This window comes from Glycine soja, chromosome 1, assembly GCF_004193775.1.
Source record: "Glycine soja cultivar W05 chromosome 1, ASM419377v2, whole genome shotgun sequence".
Taxonomy (NCBI): domain Eukaryota; kingdom Viridiplantae; phylum Streptophyta; class Magnoliopsida; order Fabales; family Fabaceae; genus Glycine; species Glycine soja.
Genome location: NC_041002.1, coordinates 54,403,281 through 54,430,171, shown reverse-complemented (window position 1 = coordinate 54,430,171; position 26,891 = coordinate 54,403,281). Strand labels below are relative to the sequence as shown.

The 26,891-nt window shown below is 38.9% G+C and overlaps 1 protein-coding gene, 1 long non-coding RNA gene and 1 pseudogene across 2 annotated transcripts; all 3 read right to left on the bottom strand.

Moving 5' to 3' along the window:
* Window positions 1–388: 388 nt before the first annotated feature.
* On the bottom strand, window positions 389–13,239 carry LOC114397102 (annotated as a pseudogene).
* On the bottom strand, window positions 3,902–12,709 carry LOC114423492. Its single transcript, XR_003668844.1, has 3 exons — window positions 12,545–12,709; window positions 12,308–12,384; window positions 3,902–7,508 (listed from the first exon to the last, which is right to left on the bottom strand). It is a non-coding gene; the product is annotated as an uncharacterized LOC114423492 (long non-coding RNA).
* Window positions 13,240–17,885: 4,646 nt separating the features above from the next.
* On the bottom strand, window positions 17,886–18,907 carry LOC114423484 (ethylene-responsive transcription factor 5-like). Its single transcript, XM_028390255.1, has one exon. The coding sequence runs from the start codon at window positions 18,838–18,840 to the stop codon at window positions 17,992–17,994; it is 849 nt and encodes a 282-aa protein (XP_028246056.1). The 5' UTR covers window positions 18,841–18,907; the 3' UTR covers window positions 17,886–17,991.
* Window positions 18,908–26,891: the final 7,984 nt, after the last annotated feature.

Here is a 26,891-nt window from a genome sequence, read left to right as displayed (position 1 = left end):
GTATTTTTCAAAGTTTGGGGCATGTTTTCAAACATACCCTTGTACATGTTTATTTAAAATTTAACTTAAGATATGTTTAGAGGGAACGCAAGAAATAAGATGGATGAAAATAGAAAAGAGAAAAATAGAATAAATAAAAACAAGTAAAATACATTGAAAATTAGGAGTGTTTGGTTTAAAAGAAATAGAAAAAAAAAAGTCATTTTCAAATGATACCAAGTAAGTCAAGTGAACCTATTTACTTGTCAAGAGTCTTTTTTTGAGCACAACAACTTCAATTTTTAATCTCCTTTCTATTTCAACTATTTTCTTTCAATTTCTCACGCATTTTACCTTTTACCAAACAAAGTTAAAATTTTGTTTTACATGGATAATGGATTAACAATCATTTTGCTTGGCTCAATTCGGACCACGATAAAAATTTCCACAGCCAAAGGCGTGATGCAGGGTCATCATCAATACCGGGGAACAACTGAACAAGTGTGACAATTACGCATGCTCCATTCGAACGTTGGGAATATAATTTCAGTTACATCACTTACATCTCAACAAGTGTAGTAGTGGTTATCCTTGGTACGAGCTATCAACCTGTTGCTGATATTTGAGAAGAATAGAGTACTAGCCAATTGTACTTGTGCATGCTTTGAGTTTTGAGCGCTTTAATTTAACTGCCAATACAGTTGATATATTTCTTCCATGTTGATGAAATTATAGTACAGGGAAGATAACTTGCCATCACATTTTGAAACCATTTGATGAGAAGTTAGGCCACAATAATGCTTCTCGAGACAAGCCATGCAGATATCTATTATCTTCTTGAACATAGAATCTTCTTGGATAAATGGTTGTTTTACAAACTCAACTTGAGGCATCCACTGCATAGCATCACAACAATTATTCTACGTTAGCCAAACAATCATGCCTCATGAGAAAGCCAAAAACCATGGTTGGAAGTTGGAACAGGAATCAGTTTTTCATTGTCCCATCTCAAATCCAATTTTCTAGAACTAGATTAGTATTACACTTAATTCTGCATGTAACAAGATCAGTATATAACAATTGAATGACAAACAAGTGTCTTTGAATACAAAAACAGTACTTACACTGTTACACTTATATTCTTCATAGTGCACACGTAATTTATGTCTAGTACGGAGATAGAGAGAAAGGAAACGAATAGTTACTCGATTTTAATTGGTCGTTATTATTTCTTTCATTTGTCAGCGAGTAAGACTATCTAACCTTTGCAGCTTCAATTTCAGGATCATCAACAATGGTCTCAGCTGACAGGGGTCTTAACGTGCAGATGAAGAACAAATCTGATTTCTCGAATGCCACATTATATGTACATACCTGGAATTGAGGATGCAATTCATCAAACCCTGATGGTTGAAAAAATTACAAAGCAATTTAAAACCTTTTAGCACATTTTATTAACAACGTTATGAGTAGTGTACGTGTAGCTAAACAGGCCATTTGACTACACTGGACCCAGTGATGAATTACTTTCAAGTTTAAATTTATATCAGATCGTATTCAACTGGTGAAAAAATTGTTCGAGCAGGATTTAAGTTACTCAGAATCATTAATAAGTTATGTAAAATTTCAAGATTACATAAATGTGAGTATGAATTATGCTCTTACCTGAATGCTATGACTTCAACGAACTCGGTATCAATCTGCAACGTAGGCATCAAGCAATAAAAGAAAGCACTGACTTTACGTAATTAATGATAGGAGTATATTATACAACATGAAATCATGAATAAATTCAATATCAAGTAACACCAGAGAAATATCTCAAAGTCTTACCCCAGTTTCTTCCTTCACTTCTCTTATGGCTCCAGCATATAGCTCCTCTGACTGACAAAAATTTAGACTAGGGGTAAAGAATTTAAGTTGGAATATAAAATGTAACGGAAGTAAAATTTAACACCACCTCTAATTTTATTTCTAAAGCCTTCAAGAAAATTGGGTGAAGATGCAAATTTAAATACCTGAAGAACGAATCGAGTTGGTATTTTCCATAGACCACAATTTGCAGGAGCACATTGCTTCTCTTGGACTACAAGCACCTTTACAAAAAATTATATTTACGTAATTGCTTGCATGAATCAAGTAAGCTAATAATGGTTTGAAATCATGTAAAAAACGCATAAACTAAGTTTGTTTTCTTTGTTTTTTAACTAGTATCAGCTTACATAATTTTCATGTTAGTAGTAAAAGCAATCACACCTCATTGCTGCCACTGATGACAAATCCCCCAACTCCTACTTGGTGTGATGCATTGGCTGGAAGCATGAAAGGTCCTTCAGGAATCCAGTATGTTAACATCACATACCCTGGCTCCGCGTGGTGGTATCGAAAGCCTTCCTGGTACCAGGATGAGCTTCCTCATAGTCATAGGTTCAACAACTGTTAGCAATACACCAGACTTTATAATAGACCCCACAGCAGAACCCAACCCCACAGAACCCAACCCCGCAGAACCCAACCCCACAGCAGAACCCAACATATCAGAAAGGCCTAAACGAGCAACCAAGCAACCAAATTACCTTCGGGATTATGAAGTCTGAAGTGGGAAGCATTAGCGCGCCAATATCCAAGCTCAACACCAAAAGCACCAACGAATCTGTTGCAACCATTTATAATAATAATTAGTAAATTGGAATATTGATAAAGTTGTTAGAGTTTGTTAGGAAAGCTGTTATTACAGAGTTGTATATAAGAAGGTTGCTGATATCAATGAAATACACAGAGAAATTTATCCCAATTCTTATCTCAGGAGGTACCTTGTCCTCGAAACAAGGAGTTGAGCATCCTCTGCCTCTATCAACTGGTCCGACCTGCCGTGCCATGGCCGACCATGGTACTCGCAAGACCACTACGGATAGGCTTGAGGACGCCATCTCTCGCCTTTCCATCCACCATTCTTCTCTTCTCGACAAGCACACTGACCTCGCCGACAAATACATGGACCTTTCCGGCAAGGTCGACGCCATCCTCGCCCAGCTTCACCAACTTAATTCCAACCACTCCCCCAACCCTTCCCCTTCCAGCGCTAGTACCCAGCCCTCTCACCGCAGTCCCGTCAAGCTGGACATCCCACGCTTCGATGGCCGCGACCCGCTTGGCTGGATATTCAAGATATCCCAGCTCTTTGACTATCAGAACACTCCGGAAGAGGAGCGCATCACTGTCGCCTCCTTCTACCTCGACGGCGCCGCCCTTAGCTGGTACCAGTGGATGTTCCGCAACGGATTCATCACTTCCTGGTCCGGGTTCTTGCAGGCTTTGGAGTCCCGTTTTGCTCCCACCCACTACGACGATCCGAAGGGGGCCCTCTTCAAGCTCTCTCAGCGAGGCACGGTCAATGAGTACCTCACCGAGTTCGAGCGCCTGGCCAACCGCGTCATTGGCCTTCCTCCACCTTTCTTGCTGAGCTGTTTCATCTCCGGGTTGTCACCGGAGATCCGCCGGGAGGTTCTCGCCCTTCAACCAATCTCCTTGCCCCAGGCTACGTCCCTCGCCAAGCTTCAGGAGGATAAGCTCCGTGACCGCCGTTTTCCCTCACGGCCTTACCCTTCCCCTTCCCACATTTCCTCCGCCCCCCACGCCCCCACACCCCCCCTTCGCCCTAAACCCCCTTTTATCCAACGTACCCCCGACGAAATCGCCCTCCGCCGTGAAAAGGGGCTTTGCTACAATTGCGATGAGAAGTGGAATTCTTCCCATCGCTGCAAAGGCCGTGTCCTCCTCTTCATCGCGGACCCCTCACACCCCGAACACGAACCCACACACACACCCTCCTTCGAACCCACCACCTTCGACCCCTCCCTGCCTGACCTACCCACATACGAACCCACCACCCTTACCCCTGCCCCGTCCCTTGACCCATCTTCTTCCCACATTAGCCTTCATGCCCTCTCAGGCCTTCCTTCCCACGACACCTTTCGCCTTTTTGGAACCATACACCACCACCGTCTCACCATTCTTATCGATAGTGGGAGTACCCACAATTTCCTCCAGCCTCGCCTTGCCCATTTCCTTCATCTTCCCACCCAAACCACTACCCCTTTACATGTCTTGGTCGGCAACGGCTCTGTTTTGGACTGCACCCAGCTCTGCCCCGACGTCCCTCTCACCCTCCAAGACCACCCTTTCACCGTCACCTTTCATCTTCTTCCCATTAGCGGCGCAGACGCGGTTTTAGGTATTGAGTGGCTCAAGCAACTTGGGCCCGTCACTACTGATTACACCTCCTTTATTATGCACTTCACTCATCTGGGCCTCCCCACCACACTTCATGCTGACGCTGCTATTGGGCCTGAGACCATTTCTGCCCCTCAATTCAAACGCTTACTTCAAACCGGCTCCACCTCAGCTCTCTATCACCTCTGCCTTTTACCCGCAAACCCACCCGACCCGCCTTCGACCCCGTCATCCCCCATCCCTGCCATTGAAGCTTTACTGTCCAAATTCCAGCCTCTCTTCGACCCACCTTCCCTCCTTCCCCCTCCCCGCCAAGTGACCCACCGTATCAACCTCTTTCCATCCACTGCCCCGGTGAACGTCCGCCCCTACCGCTACCCTCACTTTCAGAAGGCTGAGATTGAGCGGCAGGTCTCGGAGCTCCTCACGGCGGGCCTTATCCGCCCAAGCACAAGCCCGTACTCCTCCCCCGTCCTTCTGGTCAAGAAGAAGGATGCATCCTGGCGCATGTGCGTGGATTACCGCGCCCTGAATTTCGTCACCATTCGCGATCGTTTTCCGATCCCGACCATTGACGAATTACTTGACGAGCTTGGCCATGCTTCCTGGTTTTCCAAGCTCGACCTTCGTCAGGGATTTCATCAAATCCTCATGCACGAACCAGACATTGAGAAGACTGCATTTCGAACGCATCACGGGCACTACGAGTACCGCGTAATGCCCTTCGGCTTGTGCAACGCGCCTTCCACCTTCCAGGCCGCGATGAACACCCTGCTCGCCCCCTTCCTGCGCCGTTTTGCCACAGTCTTCTTTGATGATATTTTGGTCTACAGCGACTCATTATCATCTCATCTCCACCACCTCGAGCTTGTCTTTCAGGCATTGTTGCAACAACAATTCTTCCTTAAGCGCACCAAATGCTTGATTGCCCAGCGCCAATTGGAGTACCTCGGGCACCTCGTCTCCGCTAAGGGAGTCGAACCTGAACCATCCAAGCTCCAGGCTATCGTGAACTGGCCATCCCCAACATCTGCTAAGGACCTCCGGGCCTTTCTCGGTCTCACCGGGTTCTACCGCAAATTCATCAAGAACTATGCGGCGATTGCGGCTCCTCTCACTGCACTCCTGTGCAAAGATGCCTTTGCTTGGTCCCCAACCTCTCAGGCCGCCTTTGACCACTTGAAAACTGTTATGACCCAGGCCCCTGTCTTGGCCCTGCCCGATTTTACGGTGCCCTTTGTCGTAGAAACAGACGCGTCCGGCACCGCCATGGGCGCCGTTCTGATGCAATCGGGCCATCCCATTGCCTTCTTCAGCAAGCAGTTCGGACCTCGCCTTTTACATGCCTCAACGTATGTCAGGGAGCTCCATGCTATTGTCACGGCAGTCCGCAAATGGCGGCAATACCTGCTTGGCCATTCGTTCACCATTTTAACCGATCACAAGAGTCTTAGAGAACTCATGTCTCAGGTGATCCAAACTCCTGAGCAACATTACTATTTGTCCAAGCTTCTCGGCTTCGATTACTCAATTCAATACAAACCTGGTCCCTCCAACCTTGTTGCAGATGCTCTTTCGAGGACCAATTGTGATAATTCCGGCCAGCTCCTCCTTCTCTCGGTCCCCAATTTTGTCTTCATTGATGATCTCCGCCGGACTCTACATGACAGCCCTACGTTCATGGCCCAGTTCGATAAGGTCAAGGCCCAACCTACTGCCTTTCCTGATTTTCACCTTCATAACGGGCTTCTCTTCTTCAAGGGCCGTATATGGTTGGATCCCACCAACCCCTTCATCCCCAACCTTCTGCTCGAATTTCACGCTACCCCCCTGGGAGGTCATTTAGGGGTTGCCAAGACCCTCCATAGACTTCAGTCGAGCTTCCACTGGGACACCATCCGCAAGGATGTCACGCGCTTCGTTCGGGAATGTCATACCTGCCAGCAGACCAAACCTAGCACTCGTCGTCCTGCCGGCCTCTTACAACCCCTGCCAATTCCGAGTGGGGTTTGGGAAGACGTTTCAATGGATTTTATTACCCATTTACCACCATCTCACGGCTTCACGGTTGTGCTCGTCGTCGTCGACCGTTACTCCAAGGGTGTTCATTTCGGAGCCCTCCCAACCCACTACTCCGCCTTTAAGGTTGCCTCTCTGTTCCTCGATATGGTCTGCAAGCTCCACGGCTTTCCCCGGAGCATCGTTTCTGACCGCGACCCCGTCTTCATCAGCTCGTTCTGGCGGGAACTTTTCCGGCTAAGCGGTACACGGCTGCGCATGAGTACGGCCTATCATCCTCAGTCCGATGGACAGACCGAGGTAATGAACCGCATCTTGGAACAGTACTTGCGTGCCTTCGTCCACTCTCAACCCTCTCAGTGGTTCCGTTTCCTTCCCTTGGCCGAGTGGTCCTACAACACCTCCTTACACTCCGGGTCCGGTTACACCCCCTTCGAAGTAATTTACGGGAAACCGCCGCCGTCCCTCCCACAGTACCTTGCCGGAACCTCTAACAACGAGGCCGTTGACTCCTTGTTGACTTCTCGACAGGACCTACATGACACTCTTCAACGCCGTCTCCTCAAGGCACAGGCTTCTATGAAGGTCCACGCTGATTCTAAACGCCAGGACATTACTTTCGAGCCTGGCCAATGGGTATACGTTAGGTTGCGCCCATTCCGGCAACGTTCCATACATATCACTATGAACCCCAAGCTTTCCAAGCGCTATTTTGGGCCTTTTCAAATCATTGCTCGCGTGGGACAAGTTGCCTATCACCTTCGTCTTCCCGCAGCCGCCCGCATCCACCCTGTCTTCCATTGCTCCCTCCTCCGTCCTCACCATGGACCGCTTCCCCCTTCAACCGATAACTGGCCCCTACAAGTTATTAACCATAAGCCCGTCCCTCAGCCCTTATCCTTCCTCGCAACCAAAACTGACCATTCTACTTCTCCCCCAACCCGTTACGTGCTCACTCAGTGGTTAGGCCAACCTCCTGAGGACACATCATGGGAGCCATGGCAGCAGCTTCGTGACACCTACCACCTTGAGGACAAGGTGGTTTTTGAGGAGGGGGGTATTGTTAGCAATACACCAGACTTTATAATAGACCCCACAGCAGAACCCAACCCCACAGAACCCAACCCCGCAGAACCCAACCCCACAGCAGAACCCAACATATCAGAAAGGCCCAAACGAGCAACCAAGCAACCAAATTACCTTCGGGATTATGAAGTCTGAAGTGGGAAGCATTAGCGCGCCAATATCCAAGCTCAACACCAAAAGCACCAACGAATCTGTTGCAACCATTTATAATAATAATTAGTAAATTGGAATATTGATAAAGTTGTTAGAGTTTGTTAGGAAAGCTGTTATTACAGAGTTGTATATAAGAAGGTTGCTGATATCAATGAAATACACAGAGAAATTTATCCCAATTCTTATCTCAGGAGGTACCTTGTCCTCGAAACAAGGAGTTGAGCATCCTCTGCCTCTATCAACTGGTCCGACCTGCCGTGCCATGGCCGACCATGGTACTCGCAAGACCACTACGGATAGGCTTGAGGACGCCATCTCTCGCCTTTCCATCCACCATTCTTCTCTTCTCGACAAGCACACTGACCTCGCCGACAAATACATGGACCTTTCCGGCAAGGTCGACGCCATCCTCGCCCAGCTTCACCAACTTAATTCCAACCACTCCCCCAACCCTTCCCCTTCCAGCGCTAGTACCCAGCCCTCTCACCGCAGTCCCGTCAAGCTGGACATCCCACGCTTCGATGGCCGCGACCCGCTTGGCTGGATATTCAAGATATCCCAGCTCTTTGACTATCAGAACACTCCGGAAGAGGAGCGCATCACTGTCGCCTCCTTCTACCTCGACGGCGCCGCCCTTAGCTGGTACCAGTGGATGTTCCGCAACGGATTCATCACTTCCTGGTCCGGGTTCTTGCAGGCTTTGGAGTCCCGTTTTGCTCCCACCCACTACGACGATCCGAAGGGGGCCCTCTTCAAGCTCTCTCAGCGAGGCACGGTCAATGAGTACCTCACCGAGTTCGAGCGCCTGGCCAACCGCGTCATTGGCCTTCCTCCACCTTTCTTGCTGAGCTGTTTCATCTCCGGGTTGTCACCGGAGATCCGCCGGGAGGTTCTCGCCCTTCAACCAATCTCCTTGCCCCAGGCTACGTCCCTCGCCAAGCTTCAGGAGGATAAGCTCCGTGACCGCCGTTTTCCCTCACGGCCTTACCCTTCCCCTTCCCACATTTCCTCCGCCCCCCACGCCCCCACACCCCCCCTTCGCCCTAAACCCCCTTTTATCCAACGTACCCCCGACGAAATCGCCCTCCGCCGTGAAAAGGGGCTTTGCTACAATTGCGATGAGAAGTGGAATTCTTCCCATCGCTGCAAAGGCCGTGTCCTCCTCTTCATCGCGGACCCCTCACACCCCGAACACGAACCCACACACACACCCTCCTTCGAACCCACCACCTTCGACCCCTCCCTGCCTGACCTACCCACATACGAACCCACCACCCTTACCCCTGCCCCGTCCCTTGACCCATCTTCTTCCCACATTAGCCTTCATGCCCTCTCAGGCCTTCCTTCCCACGACACCTTTCGCCTTTTTGGAACCATACACCACCACCGTCTCACCATTCTTATCGATAGTGGGAGTACCCACAATTTCCTCCAGCCTCGCCTTGCCCATTTCCTTCATCTTCCCACCCAAACCACTACCCCTTTACATGTCTTGGTCGGCAACGGCTCTGTTTTGGACTGCACCCAGCTCTGCCCCGACGTCCCTCTCACCCTCCAAGACCACCCTTTCACCGTCACCTTTCATCTTCTTCCCATTAGCGGCGCAGACGCGGTTTTAGGTATTGAGTGGCTCAAGCAACTTGGGCCCGTCACTACTGATTACACCTCCTTTATTATGCACTTCACTCATCTGGGCCTCCCCACCACACTTCATGCTGACGCTGCTATTGGGCCTGAGACCATTTCTGCCCCTCAATTCAAACGCTTACTTCAAACCGGCTCCACCTCAGCTCTCTATCACCTCTGCCTTTTACCCGCAAACCCACCCGACCCGCCTTCGACCCCGTCATCCCCCATCCCTGCCATTGAAGCTTTACTGTCCAAATTCCAGCCTCTCTTCGACCCACCTTCCCTCCTTCCCCCTCCCCGCCAAGTGACCCACCGTATCAACCTCTTTCCATCCACTGCCCCGGTGAACGTCCGCCCCTACCGCTACCCTCACTTTCAGAAGGCTGAGATTGAGCGGCAGGTCTCGGAGCTCCTCACGGCGGGCCTTATCCGCCCAAGCACAAGCCCGTACTCCTCCCCCGTCCTTCTGGTCAAGAAGAAGGATGCATCCTGGCGCATGTGCGTGGATTACCGCGCCCTGAATTTCGTCACCATTCGCGATCGTTTTCCGATCCCGACCATTGACGAATTACTTGACGAGCTTGGCCATGCTTCCTGGTTTTCCAAGCTCGACCTTCGTCAGGGATTTCATCAAATCCTCATGCACGAACCAGACATTGAGAAGACTGCATTTCGAACGCATCACGGGCACTACGAGTACCGCGTAATGCCCTTCGGCTTGTGCAACGCGCCTTCCACCTTCCAGGCCGCGATGAACACCCTGCTCGCCCCCTTCCTGCGCCGTTTTGCCACAGTCTTCTTTGATGATATTTTGGTCTACAGCGACTCATTATCATCTCATCTCCACCACCTCGAGCTTGTCTTTCAGGCATTGTTGCAACAACAATTCTTCCTTAAGCGCACCAAATGCTTGATTGCCCAGCGCCAATTGGAGTACCTCGGGCACCTCGTCTCCGCTAAGGGAGTCGAACCTGAACCATCCAAGCTCCAGGCTATCGTGAACTGGCCATCCCCAACATCTGCTAAGGACCTCCGGGCCTTTCTCAGTCTCACCGGGTTCTACCGCAAATTCATCAAGAACTATGCGGCGATTGCGGCTCCTCTCACTGCACTCCTGTGCAAAGATGCCTTTGCTTGGTCCCCAACCTCTCAGGCCGCCTTTGACCACTTGAAAACTGTTATGACCCAGGCCCCTGTCTTGGCCCTGCCCGATTTTACGGTGCCCTTTGTCGTAGAAACAGACGCGTCCGGCACCGCCATGGGCGCCGTTCTGATGCAATCGGGCCATCCCATTGCCTTCTTCAGCAAGCAGTTCGGACCTCGCCTTTTACATGCCTCAACGTATGTCAGGGAGCTCCATGCTATTGTCACGGCAGTCCGCAAATGGCGGCAATACCTGCTTGGCCATTCGTTCACCATTTTAACCGATCACAAGAGTCTTAGAGAACTCATGTCTCAGGTGATCCAAACTCCTGAGCAACATTACTATTTGTCCAAGCTTCTCGGCTTCGATTACTCAATTCAATACAAACCTGGTCCCTCCAACCTTGTTGCAGATGCTCTTTCGAGGACCAATTGTGATAATTCCGGCCAGCTCCTCCTTCTCTCGGTCCCCAATTTTGTCTTCATTGATGATCTCCGCCGGACTCTACATGACAGCCCTACGTTCATGGCCCAGTTCGATAAGGTCAAGGCCCAACCTACTGCCTTTCCTGATTTTCACCTTCATAACGGGCTTCTCTTCTTCAAGGGCCGTATATGGTTGGATCCCACCAACCCCTTCATCCCCAACCTTCTGCTCGAATTTCACGCTACCCCCCTGGGAGGTCATTTAGGGGTTGCCAAGACCCTCCATAGACTTCAGTCGAGCTTCCACTGGGACACCATCCGCAAGGATGTCACGCGCTTCGTTCGGGAATGTCATACCTGCCAGCAGACCAAACCTAGCACTCGTCGTCCTGCCGGCCTCTTACAACCCCTGCCAATTCCGAGTGGGGTTTGGGAAGACGTTTCAATGGATTTTATTACCCATTTACCACCATCTCACGGCTTCACGGTTGTGCTCGTCGTCGTCGACCGTTACTCCAAGGGTGTTCATTTCGGAGCCCTCCCAACCCACTACTCCGCCTTTAAGGTTGCCTCTCTGTTCCTCGATATGGTCTGCAAGCTCCACGGCTTTCCCCGGAGCATCGTTTCTGACCGCGACCCCGTCTTCATCAGCTCGTTCTGGCGGGAACTTTTCCGGCTAAGCGGTACACGGCTGCGCATGAGTACGGCCTATCATCCTCAGTCCGATGGACAGACCGAGGTAATGAACCGCATCTTGGAACAGTACTTGCGTGCCTTCGTCCACTCTCAACCCTCTCAGTGGTTCCGTTTCCTTCCCTTGGCCGAGTGGTCCTACAACACCTCCTTACACTCCGGGTCCGGTTACACCCCCTTCGAAGTAATTTACGGGAAACCGCCGCCGTCCCTCCCACAGTACCTTGCCGGAACCTCTAACAACGAGGCCGTTGACTCCTTGTTGACTTCTCGACAGGACCTACATGACACTCTTCAACGCCGTCTCCTCAAGGCACAGGCTTCTATGAAGGTCCACGCTGATTCTAAACGCCAGGACATTACTTTCGAGCCTGGCCAATGGGTATACGTTAGGTTGCGCCCATTCCGGCAACGTTCCATACATATCACTATGAACCCCAAGCTTTCCAAGCGCTATTTTGGGCCTTTTCAAATCATTGCTCGCGTGGGACAAGTTGCCTATCACCTTCGTCTTCCCGCAGCCGCCCGCATCCACCCTGTCTTCCATTGCTCCCTCCTCCGTCCTCACCATGGACCGCTTCCCCCTTCAACCGATAACTGGCCCCTACAAGTTATTAACCATAAGCCCGTCCCTCAGCCCTTATCCTTCCTCGCAACCAAAACTGACCATTCTACTTCTCCCCCAACCCGTTACGTGCTCACTCAGTGGTTAGGCCAACCTCCTGAGGACACATCATGGGAGCCATGGCAGCAGCTTCGTGACACCTACCACCTTGAGGACAAGGTGGTTTTTGAGGAGGGGGGTATTGTTAGCAATACACCAGACTTTATAATAGACCCCACAGCAGAACCCAACCCCACAGAACCCAACCCCGCAGAACCCAACCCCACAGCAGAACCCAACATATCAGAAAGGCCCAAACGAGCAACCAAGCAACCAAATTACCTTCGGGATTATGAAGTCTGAAGTGGGAAGCATTAGCGCGCCAATATCCAAGCTCAACACCAAAAGCACCAACGAATCTGTTGCAACCATTTATAATAATAATTAGTAAATTGGAATATTGATAAAGTTGTTAGAGTTTGTTAGGAAAGCTGTTATTACAGAGTTGTATATAAGAAGGTTGCTGATATCAATGAAATACACAGAGAAATTTATCCCAATTCTTATCTCAGGAGGTACCTTGTCCTCGAAACAAGGAGTTGAGCATCCTCTGCCTCTATCAACAACTCTTCAACAATTAATATCAGAGGAAGAACTGAGTACAGATAAATTTGGATGGCAACTGACAACACATTTTTTTAGCTAATTACTTACAATTTTCTAATTAAAGGTAAACAAACAATGAGTTTTATGATATACCTTAATAGTTATTGGAACAAAATCAGATTGCTCTGATGGCAATCTAAGCCAAATCCCCTTCTTCCCCTGCAATCATCAGATAACTCTTTCTGTAACTATGACAATGGTTTCATGAGGCAACAGATGCAGTCACAAATAAAATCAAATTGAAAATACTCATGTCTTTTGATTTCTTGAGCAGTTACATCATAGAATTAGAAGAAGCTCTTTCATTCCCATATTACATTATATATAAGCTTCTCTTATGGTTATAGTAACATGGTCAGAGGTTTTACCACCTTTTTCCAATGATGAAGAGAAAAACGCAAATTAGTTGCGAAGGTAGAAGGGTTGTCTGGTAACCGGTCTGAATCAATTACAACACCCTCATACACATCATCAGAGGCATCAAGTACTCTCAGATTTCTGGAACACAAGCTAGAAATTGAGCCATTGGTGCCATTAATATGATGAAAACTCGTTTCTGCCGCAAGATTATCTGGACCAACTGAACTGGTGACAGCTTTATCAGCCAATTAAATTTTATTCGAGGCTTCGTTGTTCCTTCGAAATAACTCTGAAATTGAAGATAGCAGAGTATAGAAACCCGGCACCAATTATTAGCAAAATGTCAGCTCTAGATACATCATAATGAAACAAAACACATAAATTATGTATATAAAAAAAACTCGTAAATTATACCAACCATGTTTTTATCCATACACATACACAGGAAAAGAAGCATGCAACAAATTAGGGACAAATCAAAAAAGAGAAAGAAAGAAAGAAAAGCAAAAGAGTGAGGCTTTATTTGTTGTTACCACCGAAACAGTTGAGTTGACTACAGAATCTAACGCTGCTGGAATTTGAGAGCAAAGCGGGACAGGTTCTTGTTCTTCCCACGAGTACCATCTCAGAATTGAAAGAGAACGATTTCAGCTCCATCTATATCAGAGGTCCCAAGCTAGATAACGAAATAAAAGTTGAAGGTGAATATATATGAGAATCTTCACCTACTTTATTCCTCTAGCAGCAGGTATCGCACTATGATTTAAAAAGCATCATGTTCAAGTGATTCATCGTCCTTGGTAGTGTACTATTACTATGACTTCATTCCCATGTTTGTGTCAGGAAGCTTGATAATCCAACGGGGCACGCAATAAAAGCAGGCTAATTCACCCCAGCATTATCCCTAGTTTTGGTTCATTTCTTGTTCATCATTAGAAAAATGTTAAATTCTTGGGGTCGGTGAAAAATCTGTCTTCTAATCTCTTAAGTCATATGAAAAATGTGGCGCACTAAAAACTATTACTAAATAATAAATCTCCCTTATCAACATTTACCTAGTCGGCAACCGGTTGTATAAAAAATATAATGAGCTATTTGTGTTTCTGCGGTACCGATAGGATTATTATAAGTGATACTTTTTTTCTTACAAAATTTAATACAATAACATATTTAAATTTCATTTAAGATTACTTATTAAATTAAAGTATTCTTATACCAGTTAATTCGCGTAGTGAGAAAAAAAATGAGCGAAGAGACTCATCAAGAAAAAAAAAATTGACAGTGAAGTCACTATTAGACTATTATTATGCAGGAACGTTGTTGGAAGGTCTAATCAGTGAGCAATTGAACATGTGCCATACTGCAAAAGCACCGGATGGCCACAATGCTGCATGCACCACGTCAAAATCTGCACCGTATGAAAATATGAAAATAAGAATATGCTACCTACTTGCTTTTTAAACCATTTTTTATTCTTGAACTTTGAGTTTGAACCGTTATTAGGATACAAAATTGCATTTAAACAAAAAATTATATATAGATTAATAACATTTTTTATACTATATCAATTTAAAATAAATATAACTATTTTTTTTTTTTGCTAATTTACTCTTCTATATTACATTACAGTTGTTTAAAATAATTAAATCTCTCGATCGATGTTCCGTTAAAAATAATGAGTCCAATTTTTATTAAAAGATGTTAGTCCATAGCCTCATATTTGATTATAATAATTGTTTTGAACTAACTATTACATGGGACTTCTTCATTGATTTATCTTTAGTCAGCGTTAATGGAGATCTTTTGAGCACGTTAAAGCATATATATATATATAGGGACTTTGACACTTAAGTTAGTGTTCGACGGAATTAATAGTATTTTATTTTGTGTACCTAGTGAAGGTTGCAATATTTATAGGAAGTTACGTAACATATTAATTTCGTGACTCTTCATCGTCATATTGCCAATTCTACTAATTAAGAAAAATTATTAGATGTAAGTTATCTTATACACATAAAAATAGCTCTAGTTAATTTTAATTAAGTATCTTTTATATATATTTCATGCCTATGCTTGTGACAAACTGACAGTGATGGTTGCATGCGTAACTTTAGGAATTGAAGGCCAAATAACATAGTTGAGGATAAACGTTCGTGGAAGCGATCGAGCCTAGTGCATGGTTGGCATTGGGGGACAAATCAATCATATATGGTTGTTGCTAATCATCTAGCCAAATTGGGTCGTTTGGTCCCGGTACACTTCCATTCAGTAATGGAATATAATTATATTAAAATACACAATTTTCTTAAACTGGAATCAGTATTTATCATCATATTTTATAACAATATTCAAAATGAATTATTATATTAATTCTACGACACAATTAATCAAACTGAGTATTGCTTTCACCAGTTTCGTATTAAGTAAGATTTCCCTTTAAACATACGACTTTTCTATATATATATATATATAATCTAATCAGCTGTATAGATTAAGGAATTAAATATATATTTTTTTACTAAAAGAAAAACAAAAAATATGTAAGGCAACGTCGTCGAAACGATGACTTGAAAGAAAAAAACAAAAAGCATCGACCTTGTATATTCAAGCTACGACTTTGACCAACCTGGCTGGAGCTAATCCAGAATAAGACTTGGTGTTGGTCTGGTGGAGGACAGAGATCGATCAGTGACCAGACACACCATATATTTGCCACATGCCACTTCATTTCATTATTTAGCCTTTGTAAACGCCCACCCATTATCGCTGTTGATACTCTTGGCAATTAATCAATGTGAGATTCCATTTACCTTCAAGAATTTTCCACTCAATTGAATATTTGCTTACAACAATATCATGATTCGGGTTGGGATTTAGATTTTTGTAGTTAATGTTTTACGTCCATTCAACTCTCTTTTTTTTGTTTATTTATTATTTATTTTTAAGCCTCTCAACTAAACATATTTAGAAGAAAGGGGTCAATCTCGATCTTTATCTGACTAATGTACAATGTATTATGGTTTCTATATTTGAGTACGTGAATGGAATGAGCACGTGAATTCAGAAAGCCTTTTTGACCAAGCTTAGGCATGGAGTATATTTCAACAAGAATGATATGACGATGATTAAAACATGAAACGGTGACCAAGTTCAGGGAACCGTTGAATCTGATGGATGGATATATAAATATTCGGAACCTCTACCATCAATGCATGGATCAGGTTTTATTTATTTATTTTGAGGGGTCAACTCAAAATAAATTAAGGTGAGATAGAGACAATAATTTATGCTTGTGAAAATTTATAGCGGCAATAATTTGTGCTTGTGAAAATTTATAGCGGCAATAATTTGTTTGGATTTAAGAAGTTGACTGAAAGGAAGAATAATAGAAGGAAGAGAAAATAAATAAAAAAGTAGATAAATTTTTAAATAATTTAGATTCTAGTAAAAATAATAGAAGTAACAAATTCTCTAATCACTTATTATTTAGTTAAAGAAAAAACGAAAACTGGTTTTTATTATAACTAAAATTGAAAAAAAGAGAGTAAATGATAAAGGATAAAGTCAAAGTAGGAAAGAGTGGCATTGGCAGTACTTCTCTCCCTACTATTGAAAAAGAAGAAAAAACAAGAACTTTGAAGAGTTTTATTTTTGTTTAATTGATATGTAACTTGAGTATAAATGTATTTATATTGTTAATCAATTAAAATTTATTCTTGGTATAATTTTAAGCTTTTTAAGTTTGATTATTATAAAAAAAATCAATAATTGTATCATATTGTTAGTACATAACAATTTATAATTAAATAATAATATAAAATTTATATTGCCGGTGCAAATATTATTCCTTGACGTTTATCAGTTAGTAATAAGTCACCCAATTTATACTGATAATAATTAATAAAATCGTCAGTAAAATTAATAATTCAATGCAAACTTAAAATAATATGATTTTTTAAATTTAATATAGATACATTGACGACAAATTTTTTCTTACATTTTCATTCGATTAATCATAAAATGTCATATAGAATAAGATTTTTTCTGACAGAATATAAAGTAAGATTGTTATTTGATTTTTGTAATAATCAATTTAAAGTCATGTCTGAAAGAAATTATTAGATAAATTGAGATCTTATTATTATATGTTATTTGAATTTTATGTGACACATATACATGATTAAATTAAAGTTCGCAAACTTATTTAGGTCGCATCTTCTGGGATTCTGTTTCCATAATCGTGGCAATCTTCGGAGATCTCTGAACCTCGCCTTTTCCGATAACACTTCCTGCCATAACTACCTTCAACTTCAAGCATGCATTTCTTGCTATTTTCACATTTCTGATATTGTTCCATACCTGATTTTCTTACATTTTTTAACTACAAGTCTTATATATATATATAGTTACGTACTACAGTAACTATTTCTTTAATTTTTTGGTGATGGTGAGTGTAGCTCTAAAATGCATTTTTAATTCAAGGTGTACTTTCATTCTTACATGTATTTATTAGCATGTAACTGTATGTTTGGACAGACATGGATAAAATTGATTTGGAAGTAAGTGATATAGTTTATTTTTGAATATTTTATTATAAAATTAAGTTAAAATAGTATAAAATTTTAGATTTAATGTAGAAATTACTTAAAATTAATATAATTCAAAATTAATTTTAAATCTAGAATCTATTATAAATTCTTCTCTAAACTATATCCAAAATTAATTGTAGTTAGAATTAATTTTCTAACGCCAAAGTAAAGTCTCACAAAATAAATATATATCGATGAAGTTGTTTGAGATACTAGCTAGATGCATCTTTTTCTTTTCTTGTTTTTATTGGATGATGAGTAAATTTCATATATGGATTATATGAATCCAAGTCTTGGCATGTATGTTTCTTTTAAGGTATGATGAGTAAATTACGAAGCCAGTAATAGAATACGCAAAAACAATAATAGTAGTTCAATTTAAATAAATAAATGAATAAATTGTCTCCATTTTCACACAACCATAAGCTGTGGAAAACCCAACGCCGGGTGGGGAGATAACGGTGACAAGGGCGGCACGGTGAAGATTCCGTTAGAATCACCACCCCAGAACCCTAACCAACTAGACGGCGTTAACGGAGTCTCCTTAATACGACTAACGTCAGATTCCTCTACTTTTACCCTCTTGACGACTTCCACCGCGGGCTCCTCCTCTTGCTCTTCCCTTTGGCGTTTGCGGTCATCGGCACCGGCTTCGAGGGGGAAGTTGAGGATGGCTTTGGAGCCGCGAAGCCTAAACGCGGCTCGGTCGTAGGCTTTGGCGGCTTCGATAGCCGTGTCGAACGTCCCGAGCCACACCCTGGAGCCGCGCTTGTTCGGGTCCCGGATCTCCGCCGCAAACTTCCCCCAAGGTCTCTGTCGCACTCCTCTGTAGTGCTTCTTCTCTTCCGCGTTTGGATTACTCTGCGAAACCGTTTCAGTAACCTCGGGATCTCCGAATTGGATCCACTCTGTTTTCTTGGGGAGAGAGATTTGCAGCGACGGCTTTCGACTAGATTGAGGTTTCTTACTGTCCTGTGTGGTTAGAGACGTGAATTCCAATTGTGGGTTGGGGGTTTCGAGGTAAATTATTTCGGGTTTTGCCTCAAACTCCAATGCAGAAAAGTGGTTTTCAGAGGAAGAAGTTGGGAAATAGAGGAATTCGGAGAAGATTTGGTCAAGTGTGGCGGATGAGTCAGAACATGAAGATTGGGAACAGATGGAGCTAGATTGAGAGGAGGTTGTGAGTGGAAGGGGAGAGAGTTCTCCTAGAAGATGCAGTTTTATGCGATTGAGAGCAGAAACTTCAAGAGAGTTTGCCATGAGATATTGAGGGGAGAAGAGAGCGTGTGAAATGTTCAGAGGGTTAGGGTAGAGTGGAGAGGAAAAGGTATATATATTAGAAAAAGGTGCTTAATTTTCAACGGAGGTGCCTGCAATGATTGTAGCACGAACCTTCCACTTACCTTCCCAATTATCATCCCTCTCTGTTGGATATGATCCCAAACCTGACCCGCAAACTCAATTAAGACTCACACTATGGTTAAACCCGATTCCAATACTTGAATCCGTTTCTTATTACCCGACCCAATTCACTCCAAACTAAAGCCTGGGCCTACCTTGTCCACGTCAACGACATTTTCTTTGACTTTTGAGACATTCTTCCCTTCTGGCTTCTGCTGTCCTTGTCCGTTTAAAAATAAATCAAAATTTAAGTTATTTAGACAACTGGTTTTATAAATACTAACTCAAAACTGACGTTGTATCTCAAAGATAAAAATAATGTTAATTGATAATCAGATTCAGTGTGCGTCTGGAAACTTATCCAATATGCATGTATGTCATAAAAGCTACGTCAAATTGAGTAAATAAACATGCAAGTTAAAGTTAGGTTCTTGCTATCACTTTCAGATGTTTTTTGTTTGGAGGAAATCGTGGAGTCCAAAACAAACAAAACCTAACTTGAGTTTTGGCTAGGTTTAAGGAAGCGAAACTTAATGCAAAAGCAAAGTTTATTTATATATTTGTTAATTGTAAAATGCTTAATTCGGAAAAGCGTAAAAGCTATCCATATTGTGGATTTGTGGTTGTTAATAAGGCTTTGAGCTATTTATTAACACGAGTGAAATTGTATTCGTAATTTTTTTAATAAAAAGAGAAAGAAAGGAAAGAGAAAAAATAGTGTAATATATATAATATAAATACTAGTATAACTGTTAATATATTAGTTAGAGATTAATGATTAGATGCCGTCATACACAGAAGGGGGGGAAAAACAATCTTCTGGAATGGTCGATCATCTACGATGATCATGGCACATGGCTGATTTGGATCCTGTTGCTGTCTTCCATATTTTATTTTATTTTGTTATTTTGACCACCTTATAATGTTGATCCCAAATGTCTCTAGTTTGACTTTATCCGTATTATGATAAAGGATGGAGAAATGGTCTATGAATGTTGTATTGTATCGTTAATACTATAAACCCTGTCAATTTTGATATATATAAGCTTTAGAAGTTTTTCCTTAGTTTTGCAACATTGTTCCGTAATTTAAATTTATTTTATTTTAAATTATTTATCCTTATAAATATAGCCAATAAAGTAATGTTGTGACTAAGCTTAAGAATAAGGCCAAGCACGAGTAATTAAGATTCTTATCGCTTTACTTGTCTAAACGGTGTGTGGTGGAAATACTTGGAGAAAAAGAAAAACCAAATGTCAATGCTAAAATCAATACTTGTCTTGGTAGAATAACATTGTAAAATAGATAGTGTACTTTGATTTTAGTTAGTTATTTATAGTATCGGGAAGCATAAGCAACCGTAGGATGTGAGGGACGGTAAAAGAAAAATATTATGAAACCCTTGGTTTGATATGTCATATGTGTGACCATGTCGCAAGGGATTCTTTGAATGAGCAGAAATATTCTATGTTCGGTGAGCACAGGGATTTGAATCATGTATGTATCATGCATCTTTTATTTTTATTTAAAAATATTAAATTATTCTTTTACCGTTATGAAATATTTATTTTGAAAGTTATTTTTTATTGATATGTAATGTTTATTCTGAAAATTATTCTTTATTATTATTAAACACCAGTCCTGGATGGCAATATTATTTTTTACCGTTGTTGAATACTTATTTTGTAGGTTATTTTTTATTATTATAAAATATTCAAAGCTATTTATACTTTTATGGAATATTTATTTTAGAAGTTATTTTTTTATTGTTATAAACACCTATTTAGGTATCACAATAAAATCTGTATCCATGGATAACCGTTTAAACATGTTTCGATTTTGATGAAGAATACCCAAGTTGACCGAGTATGAATTTAGGTTCGGGGATTATCCAACTTTTTTAATCGGGGTCTGAGATGTCACCGTCTGTCTCATACTCATTCTCGTACCTGCCTAAGGATAAAATTATTAAAATTTTATTAATTACTTGTTAATTTTTTTTTATAATTTTTTACATAATTTAATATTTTTTTCTTAATGATTTTTATAGACAAATGTGCTCAAAATACAAATAGTTAAAAATAAATGTGTAACAATCATTTTTTTTTAAATTAGATTTTCAATATAATTTTTTTTACAACCCGATACTCAATGGGTACGGTAATAAATTTTAATCCGTCCGATATCAAGGACGGATACAAATATATGCTACTAGAAAGTTGGGATTGGCGACTTGGAGACAATACTCATCCTCATCCTCATTCCCAGCAGCACTTCACCCCATTATCATGCCTATCCCTATTATAAAAGGTATTTTTTACTATTATGAAAAACTTATTTTAGAAGTTATTTTTTTATTATTATGAAATACTTATTCCTGAAAGTAAAATTATTTTCAGTGTTATAGAATATTTATAAATAGAATATTTATTATAAAAATTATTTTTTATTGTTAGGGAACATTAATAATATAAAATAAAAAAGTTAATTTGGGATTTTAAAAAAATTAGGAAGTACAGATTTGGTGCAGGATTCAAATCCCGAAATCGTCATGTCCATGTCTTTTGTCTGTTGGACCGGCCCAAATAGAACTTGTTGATCAGATTCGGAATAAGTAATTATTAATATTTTTTGTCTTTTATTTACTTTTATCTTGATTGAATAGTCTGATTTTTTCTCACTTTTCGTTCAGTAATTTAATTGTCTTATCTCTTACAATTATTTTATTTTTCCTTTCTAAACTCTCTAGGATTCTTCCATATTCTGATATATTAATTTGATATCCATGATCTACTGTGAAACTTATAATTGCCAAAAATACTTAATTGATATATATGGATTTAGTAATTATTTTATCTTTTCTTTTTATTTAAAACTTTGTTTATGTTTTTTTATGTAAATTGTTTATTTATAGTTTGTTCTCTTCAACTTATCATTTTGCTAGATTGTATATGTTTATTGATGTATTATCCTATAGGATATCAAATTGTATTGAATTACAGTTTTTGGAGTAAGGTTTAGTGAAAACTTGAAATGAAAAATTGTATTATTTGTTTAAGTCTAAAATTTTTTGTTTGAACAAATATTCACTTTAAGTGCAGATTTTTGGTCTTTTATTAAAGTTTTTATTCTCCAACTCTCTTCTTCCATTGTATTTCCATCTTTTTTGCTTTTTGATGTTATTTATGAAAACTGACGGCTAAACCCTTTGTTGGTTAGGTTAGATTGTATCCAAATCTTATGCTCTCATGTATTATTTTTGAAATAGTGTTATATGTTCATTTTATTTTTTAATGTCAGTTTTTACTTCTATATTTCATCTTTGTTATGAATTAACCACTCATAACTTGATTTTTAGATGAAATTATTATTGAAAAATATTTTTTTTATTGAGTTTAAAACATGTTTTTTTTTTGTTAAATGTGTAAGGGATTAATATTTAATTAAAAAACTTAGTCTTTTTATTAAAGAAATTAGGAATTAGAATATCATTTTTAAATTGTGATCGATATTAACATTAAATTACAAGTTAAATATCATGCTTTAGTGTAAAGAGAATTTGATTTGATGAAAATATTAATAATCTTTATCTTTTGAATTTCATATCATTTATTGTTTGTTTATCAAAAAACTCAAAAATATTATAACTTGCTTTGTTTTATGTTTATTATTAAATACTATATTAAAACTATTATTATTTATTTATTAATTTAGATAATAAAAATTTGTAATATTTATTAAATATTATACTAAATCTTCATATAATGATAACTTTTATTTATTGAATACTAAACCATTTGATATGTATGGCAATCAATCAAGACAAACCTGTATCTCTAATAAATTGAGCTCCAATGACAGGCTCCTCGTACTGGAGAAAAATTACGAATTACTTAATGGTCGCAGTATTAATATATTATCATTCGTGGTCATCTGATTTTGTCGGGCTTGTTTGGCTGTTTCAAGTTTCAACTACTCCATTCTTAAAACTATATGGAACCACTATCCCGGTCTAGTTTATTCATTCTGCAATCCCCTTCACAAACAGAAAGTAAGGAGCATTTTATAAATAATTAAGTTCTTGACAAGTCCTAATCACGATTAAAGAAAAGTTACATCAATGTCACGAAAACTCGATTCTTAACTGTTGGACTTCAAAAGTGGTTTCACCTAATTCTTAAGCGTCTTGCTAGCTAGTTGGCAAAATTTGACATGCAGCATGTTTAAAATTATTGACAATGTCAGCAGCTGAAGATTGAAGTTCTCACCGAATTACTATAAGATTTCTAGCTTTCTTATAATATTTAATTAGCAGAATGTTTCTGTACAAACTTTAATGCGTCAAATTAAGACATTTCAAACGGAAAGGACAGAGTCTATAGTTAGACAAAGTGGAAGAAATGTCAATTTATAATCAACACGTTTTTTTGATGTCGTCGGAGTAGCATGTAGAATTACTACTACATGTTCTACGGAGGAAGCTCCAGTTAAATAAAACATTAAATTATTAAATTGGAAATAGGTCGCGCCAATAACGTAACATTACATTTTACTTCATCTAAAGTCTAAACAGGATGAAACAACGGGGAATTGGAAAGCTGATAAGAAAAGCAAAACAAATTTCAATTTGAATGACTTAGACATTTTGTTTTTCTCTTTTCTATTTCTCCCCTGACATATTGTGCTTTGATTTACAAAATTGAACAATTTAGAATTTAAATTAACTTCTGACCTCTTTCGTTTGCCATATTGATAAATTGAAATTAATTTATGCTTCAATTAATAAGTACTTCGTAAATTCATTAGCATTTTGTTTTTGACGGAAAAAATTAAAATAAAATATTAAACTAATTAATTCAATAAATTTAATATCTGAAGTAAATTAATGTAAAAAATTAAATAATTTTTAATTTTATAAAATATAAAGTAAACATTAAATATATAATAATAAAGTAATGTGTCGTAAGAATTTTTTTAAAAAAAAAATGCTTAATTACAACTTTAGTAGATTATTTTGTTAAACCCACAATTTTCATCATTTTATTTTAAAATAAAGACAATTGATTTTCCTGTTTTAAAAAATTCTCAATTTTTTATCAATCCTCAATTTTGTCTTCTTTTATTTCTTACATTTTAATTAATTAAATCATATTTTATGATACCTTAAATAAATAAATAAAACTTAAACAAAATTATAAATTTTGTAAAATAGAAGATGAAAATTGTATTTTAATCAAAATAATAATATAATAAGAATTAAAAAGTATGCTTATATTTTAAATAAAGAGTTAAATTTATGATATAATATTAATATTTAATGGTAATGTATTAAATAAATATTATTGTTAGCGAAGTCCATTAGATCTGAAGGGTTTGAAGCCGAATTTTGCAGAAATGGCATATCAAAGAGTCGTGCTAGCTAAATAATGTATTCTAAATAAAATAAAATGAATCCAGGTCTTTATTGATCAATAACCTTAGACTCGTTAAAGATTTGGATGCTCTAATTTTAAAAGATTATTAATTTGATCGTTACATAGAAAACTTATTTTGAGCTACTAGCTATAATTGAATCAGTTATATGCTTCTGAAGGTTTCGTCCATTATTTAACTTAGCAACATTCAACATTCAACACTCAAGTACATGTACCCGACAACATATATTATAAAATTATCAACTTGATAGAGTACTGCTCTTTTTTTTTTTACGAAAAGAATTTCAACTTGTTTGAATTAAAAGATTTCTGAGACAGGACAAATTAAGATGTCGCCAAACTGTTCGGGGTTGGAATATTTTTGCAACAAATTCTTTAATTAGAACTAGTTTTTGGACCCTGTCGGACGATTTTTTAATTTTATATATGATAGACACAAATAATATCATAAAAAAGTAAACAAAACAGTATAGAACTAATTTTTTAAAAGAAAGTATGGTGAATAAAAATTATAAAAAGATGATACAATCAATATTAATGAAAGATATATATCTGTACATTAAATGAATCTTATAAATAAACAAATATTTCCTGCCAATGGTTTCTATAGAAGAAACAGAATTCTCTTCTTCTTTACTCATCTTGGTCTATCAATCCTTTTTTTTAATCTAAAAAGTTAGCTCACTTTTGCTTTTGGATTCATCCTGATTTTGTTGCTCTTTTAAACGGGTTGTTTTGGTTGTAACAGTGTAGGATGTAATTTTTATTTATTTACCTTCGCATAGCGAAGAGTTGGGCAATGGGGTACGAAGAAATTTTTTTTATAATGATTACTTAAAAGTCATATATAAAATAATTTGCGATTGATTAATCACGTAAAAATCTTTACACCTAACAATCAAACTATATTAAATTACTCTTATATATACATATATAATTTAATATATAAACGTTGAATGACGTTATAAATTAGTTTGAGAATTGGAAATTGAGATGAACTATCATCTTTTGGCACAGTGTAAGTAATTATTATACTATTAATTTAAAATTTTAAAATTTTATATTTATATAGTTTTTAAAAAAAATCAAAAGACTTGAATATGAGATTGTGTGAATTAAATATGACTTTTAAAAATAATTTATAAATATAACAATACATAGCATCAACTTTATTTATATGTACTGCATATTACATAATGATAATAAGTTTAACTATCTAAAAACTAATCACATTGAAAACTCGGAGAAGAAAAATGCTATATTCTTCGTCATTCAACTTTCAGACACGTAGGTTGAAGAGTTAGAAACATATTTTACGAGGATTTGTGGAAGAAGACAAAGGAGAAGGTTACATGCACCATCCCATTTTATGATTTATGCACCTGAAGGTTTATATTTGTTTTATTTTTTTCAACTTATAAAATTCAAATTTTCAACTTGTAAAGATTATTTCTGTTGTGGTTCAAACTGGGGTTCAAGAGACTCCAACACTGCTATTATTTTAAAATAAATTTATATAAAACTATGATTTTCATCCATCTAATAAATATATATTATCTTAATTATTTATATTCAAATTAAATGAATATACAATATAATTAAATAATTCTTTTTTTATATATTTTTAAAATATATACAAAATCAATTTTGATATATATTAATAAACTATTGAATGAATTTATATTAAATAAAAATTATAAACATAATAATATGCATGATTAAAAATTTAATCTAAGTATAAATTTGGAAATAAATTTATCTAATAAACATTATTAAATAATGTAAAGAATAGTATAAATTATATAAGCAGCTAAAAAAGGAAAGAAGAGTCAAAGATTGTGGTGATGTGCACGTGTTAGTAATGGGCACGTGGACACAAAGCTGTTATTTTACTAGTATTAGTAAATTAGTAACAGTAATGAGGATTTTCAAGTCAAAGTCAAACGTCTATGGTCGTCGGTCAGCATCCAAGGTTCGGCGCTACATGAACTCCTTCTCACAGATTCTTTTTAACTATTAAATTAGAAAAGTAGTAAGTTTTTTTTTTATAGTTTAAATTGGCTATATGTTTTAAAAGTCGTTGGCACAAGTTTGAGATTTGAATAGTTGGATTCCGATATTCGATTTTCGATTTGAAAATAAAGACACAACTGAAATAAAATCTCATGTATCTCTCAGTTGCACAATAAAAATGTTACATATATGCATTTTATTTAATATTAAGATAATCATTTTTAAAATTAAGGAAAAATTGTAGAATTCATCTTAACGTTAATTCAAACTTTACTACATGTGTCTTCGTCGTAAACTATTATGTTGTAATCTTTTAACCAGATATCTCTCTCACTCTCTCTTTATATGAAGTTTTTATTTAACATCCAACTAATCTCTTTCACTAAATTAACTTATTTTGAAGTGAAATAATACTTTTAGTTATGATTTTATATTCGAGTGGGAGATCAAATCTCAAAACTT

Bases quoted from the DNA above. Each gene is read 5' to 3' on its own strand.
- LOC114423484 (XM_028390255.1), bottom strand. From the start codon at position 18,840: ATGGCAAACTCTCTTGAAGTTTCTGCTCTCAATCGCATAAAACTGCAT.